Raw genomic sequence first — 8,457 nt, forward strand, 5'->3', positions numbered from 1 at the left:
ATGAAACTCCTGGAAAAGTTCAGGTACCTGAAAATAAAGAAAGTGATGAGATCTCCACAAGTTATGTCGCTTCGGAACTGACACAAAATGATCGTCGACGATACATTTAATACAATATAGTGCACAATATTGTAAACGATTGTGAGGATCGGACTAGCAGTCCAGACACTTGAAGATGTCGTACCATTTAGATACAAGTCTTAACCTATATGACTTATTTAGCTAAATCTATATGAAGATCCTTGAAGGATTGAAAATGCCCGAAGCATATAATTCAAAGTCTTGAGAAATGTACTCGATCAAATTATAAAGATCTTTGTACGGTTTAAAGCAATCTGGGCGCATGTAGTATAATCGCCTTAGTGAATATTTGCTGAAAGAAGGTTACATAAATGATGTTATTTGTCCATGTATTTTTATAAAGAAAATGGCATCAGAATTTGTTATACTTGCTGTTTATGTTGATGACATAAATCTTGTTGGAACTCCAGAAGAGCTCCAAAAGGCAATTGAATATCTTAAGAAAGAATTTGAGATGAAAGATCTTGGAAAGACAAAACTTTGTCTTGGTCTGCAAATTGAACATTTAGCAGACGAGATCTTTATCCATCAATCTTCCTATACAGAAAGGGTCTTAAAATGCTTTTACATGGACAAGCGCACCCATTGAGTACACCAATGGTTGTTCGATCACTTGAAGTGAATAAGGATTTGTTCCGACCTCCAGAAGAGGACGAGGAACTCCTTGGTCCCGAAGTACCCTATCTCAGTGCAATTGGTGCACTAATGTATCTTGCTAATGCTACAAGGCCTGACATAGCATTTTCTGTTAATTTACTAGCAAGATATAGTTCTTCTCCTACACGGAGACATTGGAACGGGATTAAGCATATATTGCGATATTTCAAGGGAACTCTTGATATGGGTTTGTTTTATGCTAACAAAGATAGTGCAGACCTTGTTGGTTATGTAGATGTGGGTTATTTATCTGATCCCCATAAAGCTCGATCTCAAACCGGCTACGTATTTACATATGGAGGTACTATCATATCATGGCGCTCCACAAAGCAATCTATTGTTGCTACTTCTTCAAATCACGCCGAGATAATAGCTATTCATGAAGCAAGTAGGGAATGCGTATGGTTGATATCAATAATTCATTTTATTCGAGAAAAATGTGGTTTGGAATGTGAGAAAAGACCCACAATTTTATACGAAGACAATGCTGCATGTATAGCCCAATTGAAGGGAGGATTTATAAAAGGAGATAGAACGAATCACATTTTACCAAAATTATTCTACACACACGATCTTCAGAAAAGTGGTGACATTGATGTGCAACAAATCCGTTCAAGTGTGTCATGACCCAAACCAATGGGCAGTGACGGGCACCCGATACCTTACTTAACCAAGTACCAACATAACGTATCTGTCATATCATAATATCATGGGCAAATAGCCTAGAAAGGTCGTCATGAGATAACAGAAATAAAATATAAGGGAATACTAAATATTGGACGACCTGACAAGACATGAAAACTTATACATGTGACATACGTGCCTATAAAACCAAAGTGATAACTCATACACTGAACATAGGCCGATAAGGCCATATGATTTTCATATACATAACATATGTCTACAAGTCTCTAAGAGTACATAAAATCATAAAGGTCGAGACAGGGCCCCACCATGTCAATCAATATATATCTAAAGCATACTGACCAAATAGGCAACTCCGAAGCAAATGGAGTGCACCAACACCTCCGCTGAGCTGATAGCCTACTAGGAGGAATGTCAACCTATCAATTGGGACCTGCAGGCATGAAACGCAGCGTCCCCAGGCAAAAGGGACGTCAGTACCAATAAAGTACCGAGTATGTAAAGCAAGAAAGCATAAACAAAAATAGTAATATAAAGAGAGATAGAGGAGATACAACCTGTAACATCTGCGTACCTCTGTGGGCTGCTGACATGAAATGCGTAATACATATATATACATAAACTTTTAAAAATATACGCGTCTGTAGGCATCATCATCATCATCATCATATCGTACCCGGCCTCAAAGAGGACTCAGTAAAAATGTACCCGGCCATCATAAGGCTCGGTAGAATCGTACCCGACCACGTGGAGCTCGGTAAATCCAACTGATCAGTGGTTACACAATATATATCGTACCCGGCCTACTATAGTGCGGCTCGGTAGAGTAAAATAGATATTATATATAATGCATGCTAAACTCATGGAATCACGTTCTAAACCTTTTGGAGTGACTTAAGGTCGTTGCACCTTCGATTAACATTATGGACATCATACCATCAATATGAGCTTCTATAGGATTCAAGGATCATACATACTTGCTTAGAATAACTTTATAAGGAAAGAACAACATGGGCAACCTTAGTTTCTAGGAGTAGATCTGTTACGAAATAGTGTATTCATTTCACTTTAGATCATGCCAAAAGAAAGAGGGAAGTGCCTTAACATACCTTAACCATGGTGAGTCCTTAATACATCTTAAGCAACTCTTCAAACAACTCAACTCAATCTACCATTGCATAAGGAGATTCAAAATTAGTGTTGAATAAAGGCTAAGTTTGCAACTTAAACTTGTAGCTCATTTATATAAATTCGGGCAGCATCTCCCCAGTAACAAGAGCCTCCTCCAATACCATATACCAACAACAATTACCAGAGAAATCCATCAATACCAATTATCAATAACAAGACACCATAAAACTACAACAAGTCATAACTATTTTACGACGAGCGACAAGCTCCAATTGGAATTCGTATATCCCTTATCATCCCTTATAGACTTTTTACTTTAAATTAATAGTATCATTAACATGATAATGAAGTCATTCATCAATAATTCCAACCTTATACCATATATCCATAACAAAGAAAATGATCCACAACTCCAATTATTCTTAATTAGCAACTTTATTCACTAGTTCATGTCTAGTTCATCCATTTAACTCAACCGATGTCAATATAACCTTAAGCACTTGTTGGAACACAATATAATTACCTCCTACAGTAGATGCAAGTCGAAATCTATATTATATTTAGCTTACAACAGCCCAACACACCCCAATCAATTCATACCAAAAAACGACTATAGTAGTGTCCAACACCCCGAAAATATTACAAAGAATGACTAATCCATTATTTCACAAATATGTGGTATTTCTTCAAACCATTTATCCTCCAAAAACTCCATTAAATATCAGCAAAAGATACAGCCCAAAAGCTACACGAAATAGCCCACAAAACAGTCCATTACAAATCAAATAACTCGAACTCACGACTTCCGATCACCTTCCCGTGAGTTCTAAATATTATGAAATGAATTAATCAACCTTACTTGATATTTAAGAGCTTAAAACCAGAAATTAAGAATTTTCTTAACTATTAAATACCTTCCAACACTCAAACTATAAAGAAAAAGAAAGGTTATATAGCAATACTTATGTCGTGGGGATCGTTCTTGTGTTATTGCTTCGTGATTTCGTGCCCGGGATGATGGTATTATTTGAAACCCTTGTAGAGAGCTTAAGGGTGATGTTAGGGGTATTATTTGGTCGTGCTCTCTGGAAATATGCAGAAAGAGACGAGATAAAGGAGATAATCTCCATTTTGTTGAAAAGTCAAAAGGTGCTACTTGGCACCCTATAATTGGCTCGTCTTCCAATGCTTATAACTTTTTATCCGGGTGTCGTATGAGCAAACGGTTAAGAACGTTGGAAACTACATTCCAAGACCTTCAATTTGATATATAATATGTCCCAAAAAGACCTCATATAGCACACGAAATTTATTACTCAAAAAGCTTCATTACAAGACAAATCCTTAGTCGGTTTTTTCGCAACTTAAATCCGATTTTTCTCAAACTTTATACTCCATATACAAACAACATATATAGTCATATCATGACTTTAAACTCATTTAAATCATGATTAACAAGTCTCATATTTATCTTAACTTGCATAACACTTCGGCAAACCTTTCTTGTCCTTGTAGAAGGATTTCATCCTTTTTGAGTTTGCATTAGATAATCCTATAATGATAGTAACATCTGAAGTACGGGGTGTAACAACATGTACCCTTGTAAACATTTATCCTTGAATATTAACTCTCAAAGGCTTGCAAGAAAAAAATGGGATGTAACACCATTAAATCACTTTATATACTTTCCAAGAGGATCTCATTTCTGAGCTTACATCAACGGACTTACGACGTACTTTCCCGTACAAAAATATGGGTTGTAACAAAGTGATAATCCAGCAGATTTATTCACTAAATCTTTGCCAACTTCAACTTTTGAGAAGATGGTATACAAGATTGGAATGCGGAGACTCAAATATTTGAAACAAGGTTTTTATCAGGGGAGTAAAATACGCGATGCACTCTTTTTCCCTTACTAAGGTTTTTTCCCATGGGGTTTTCCTTATAAGGTTTTTAATGAGGCACCTAACAATGCGTATTACTAAATATGTGTACTCTTTTTCCTTCACTAGAATTTTTTTCCCACGTGATTTTTCCTAGTGAGGTTTTAATGAGACACATTATCTTTTAATGAACATCCAAGGGGGAGTGTTACAAATATATTATATTATGGATGTTCATTTAGTACTCCGTTGTAAATAAGCTTCCTGAAGAAGCTTATCCATATGGGACTCCACCGTAAATATGGTTATCTATTTAGTACTATATTGGAAATAAGCTTCCTGAAGAAGCTTATCACTTCGGTACCCAGTTTTGGATAAACATTACCCCCGGTAGAAGATTATCCATACCGGGTATAATGAGCTTATCTTTTCAGTACCCGGTTATGGATAAACATTACCCCCGGTAGAAGATTATCCATACCGAATATAATAAGCTTATCCATTCAGTACTCCGTTATGGATAAATATTGCTCTCAGTAGAAGATTATCCATATCTGGTTCAACAGCAGCTTACACAGCAGCTTGTAGCAGCTTACACAACAGCTTGTAGTAGCAGCTTACACAACAGCTTATAGTAGCTTACACTGCAACTTGTAGTAGCAGCTTACACAGCAGCTTGTAGTAGCAGCTTACAGAGCAACTTCCTTTCTTCTATAAATAGAAGAGATTTCAGTTCATTATGTACATCAGTTTGAGTTCGAATAATATATCAATTTCTCTCTATACTTGTCTTTACTTTACAGTCTTTGTTTTATAACAGATAATAGAATAAAGAAAAAATATAGAACAAAAAAGTTATTCAATGACTATATAAATTTCTTTAATTTAATAAAGATTTTATTATTGAGTATATCATAATTACAAATAAATCTGCAATTAAAATTTATTAAAGCAATATGATCTAATATGTTCAAAGAAATCCGATCACAATTTACTTTAAATAATATTTTTTTTAATATTAACCACGCATCGCGCGTGTACGACTACTAATATATGTATATAGGAAGAGAATTCCTACATTTGATTTTTAGAAGGTTTCTTAATTGAAAAGAATAATATCTTAAACAACAACATTAATAACTTTCTTAGTCCTAGTCAAATTGAGGTCGAATATATGAATAATATCTTAAACAAAAATAGAAAAATCAACGTACCAAATTTACCCTTACACATTGCATTTTGGAAAAGAGGTACTCCCTAGTTCTAATAGTCATTATATATATATATATATATATATATATATATATATATATATATATATATATATATATATCTAAATCCACTCTTGACAAATATAACACTATAAATCTAGTAGATTTACAAGATGTATTTCATGATGAATGATACCAATATATCTCCAAAATTCTTCATATTTTATATTTTGAATCACAATATAACAACGATAAAGAAAGAAACTATTTAATTAGGGTAACATAAGAATATTCTACATCATATTAATATTGTTAGATTGGATAATTTGGTTTTTGCTTATCTCTAAATCATGCTAAATTAACGTAGATTTTACCTTTTTATTATAATTTTTATATAATGATAATCTAAATGGACGTCTTAACAACTTAAAATTGGTCGGGATTTAAACCATCTTGAAGTTTTATTATGTTTTTTTATTAGGGAAAAAGGTCAATTAAGGTTGAATTTTCTTTTATTGGAGTTGACTTGCCTTTTTTTTTTTAAAGTACTAGCAAAGGGGGAAAATGTGAACTGAGTGAGGAAGTTCGAAACTTGCACCTCTGAGTACAAAAGTTGGATTTCTAACGAGCTCCTGACAACTCATTACTGCATGTTACGTTGTTTTGTTATTATTATTAACTGTTTATATTGATACTTATAACTCATTAAATTAATAGGGTACGTAGAAAGCAATATGTTATCACTGTATAGGAGTTCTTCGTAATTGCAAAAGAAGAAGAAAAAAGGACGTCTTGGTTCCTAAAATAAACTTTAGGGTATGATAAAGAACACCATTATTATGCTTAGTAGTGTACTTTACCCTCAAAATTGGGTTCAATCAATACCTAACAACAAATATATATGGTGATTCATTTGTCAATATGTATAACAGGAAATCACATTAAATGAATATTCTTATTTCCTGCGCACTTCAATTATTTCCTAACAATAACTTCATGAATTTTAAAAATAAAAGTAAGTCTTCATTTTCTTACTTATGATTCTTTTAATTTTTTTGTTGGAAAAAAAAATAGGAATGACAAATAATTTTGTTAGGGAAAATTTACAAAGTAGTCCAAAGAAGAGGAAAATTTATGAACTTAAAATCTGATATTCAAAATACACATAGATTATCATTTATATAAAAATAAATACTACTATAAGATTAGGAAACAAAACTTGCTTACGTCTTAAGGAAATATTCCCTCGTTCACAAATCTTTTTGAAGCAGGAGCTAGACAATTATTCAAGAAAAGGAAACTTAAAGCCATATATCAGAAAATAGATGTAGAGAAACACTAAACATTCCAAAAGGAAGAAATTAATTAGTGGACGATCACAAATTAGATATAAATAAAGGAAACAAGCAAAGCTAGTATAATAATATGCTAACAGAAAAAATGGGAAAAATGAAATAAACGTATGGAAAGTATATAGTGATGCTATATCCTTCATGTATCCAATCAGCAGATAAAAATATAAGGAAACAAATCATGCATGAAAAATAAGCTATATATCCAACTCCACGCCCCCCAGATAGCTATAAATATAGAGTACCTCAAAACTCAACCATCAATTCATAGCTAGCTACTGTATCTTAGTAGGGTTTCCGCCATTCTACTATTTCTTCCCTAGTCATAATTTCTTCGCAGCAGTAGTATCGATCATTAATGGAGTATTCTCAGGCTAAGTGCTTTTCTCGCCCGATGGGTCATCGCTTTCATCCGACGGACAGGGAAGTGCTCAAGTATCTAATAGGGTTTGTGAGAGACGAGCCACTTCACTCTCAGAATGAACTCATGCAGGTGGCGGATCTCTACGCCGACAAGGAGCCATGGCAGATTTTCGAAGCTTATGATCAGGGAAACAACAACAACAACACTCGTTACTTCATAACGCCGCAGAAGAAAGAGAAGCCAACGTGGAAAAGAGTTTCAAGAACTGTCGGGAAGGGCACTTGGAAGCCTCAAGGCAAAGGCCGAGAGGTGTTTGATGATAAAGGAAGACTCATGGGATACGTGAAAAGTTTGAAGTACATCCCCGCTAACAAATCGTCAAACAATGTGAATGGCGAGTGGTTGATGACAGAGTACTCTTTGTTTGATCGTTATCTGGCTGCTAGGGAGATTAAGAACAAAGGTTTCGTAATTTGTAAGATCAAGAAGAAGGGCAAACCTGGTGACAAGAAAAAAGGAAACAATATTGATGAGGTAGTTAATGATGAGAATATGAGAGATACTGAAGAATTTATCAACACCGTGTTGCAAGAAGATGTTCAAGTTGAAGACAATGGTATAAGGTCGAATGGTACTATAGCAAAGCTGGATGATCAAGAGAATAATATTATCCAATATGTAGAGGGAGATCAAGTTAGAGTCCATGTACTTGGTTTGTTGGATTCCACAGAGGATATTGTTGATGTGAATGATCATGAGGAGTATGTTGAAGATTGCGTAGATGAGGGGGATGAAGTTCAAGTCCATTTACTTGAAGAATACATTGATTCCGTTCTGCAATCAGAAGATGTTCAAGCTGAAGACAATCAACATGCTACATTCTGGGCTTCCGCGGAAGATGTCGATCTGGATACTATCAATTTCTGTTAGTCATAGGATATATTTGCTAGATATATAATGTAGTTTAATAATCCCAAGCTAGCTCTTAGATCAAGTTACAAATTACCTGTACTATAATACTATGATTTATCAAAATATTTTGAATTTTTCTTATGTTTCTGTTATAGTTTTTACTAGCTAGGGATATATGATCGACATATTAAAGATGGTTGTTGATAGTTTATGTAGTACTA

The 8,457-nt window shown here is 34.2% G+C and overlaps 1 protein-coding gene and 1 long non-coding RNA gene across 2 annotated transcripts; one reads left to right on the plus strand and one right to left on the minus strand.

The window, feature by feature from the left end:
- Positions 1–1,540: 1,540 nt before the first annotated feature.
- LOC107809786 (uncharacterized) lies at positions 1,541–3,688 on the minus strand. The gene is made up of 3 exons (XR_012711406.1): positions 3,477–3,688; positions 2,493–2,551; positions 1,541–1,816 (listed from the first exon to the last, which is right to left on the minus strand). It is a non-coding gene; the product is annotated as an uncharacterized LOC107809786 (long non-coding RNA).
- A 3,630-nt stretch (positions 3,689–7,318) lies between these two features.
- Positions 7,319–8,254, plus strand: LOC107798657 (NAC domain-containing protein 30-like). The gene has a single exon (XM_016621676.2). The coding sequence runs from the start codon at positions 7,319–7,321 to the stop codon at positions 8,252–8,254; it is 936 nt and encodes a 311-aa protein (XP_016477162.2).
- The last annotated feature ends 203 nt before the right edge of the window (positions 8,255–8,457 follow it).

The sequence above is a fragment of the Nicotiana tabacum genome, chromosome 7 (assembly GCF_000715075.1).
Source record: "Nicotiana tabacum cultivar K326 chromosome 7, ASM71507v2, whole genome shotgun sequence".
Classification (NCBI taxonomy): Eukaryota; Viridiplantae; Streptophyta; class Magnoliopsida; order Solanales; family Solanaceae; genus Nicotiana; species Nicotiana tabacum.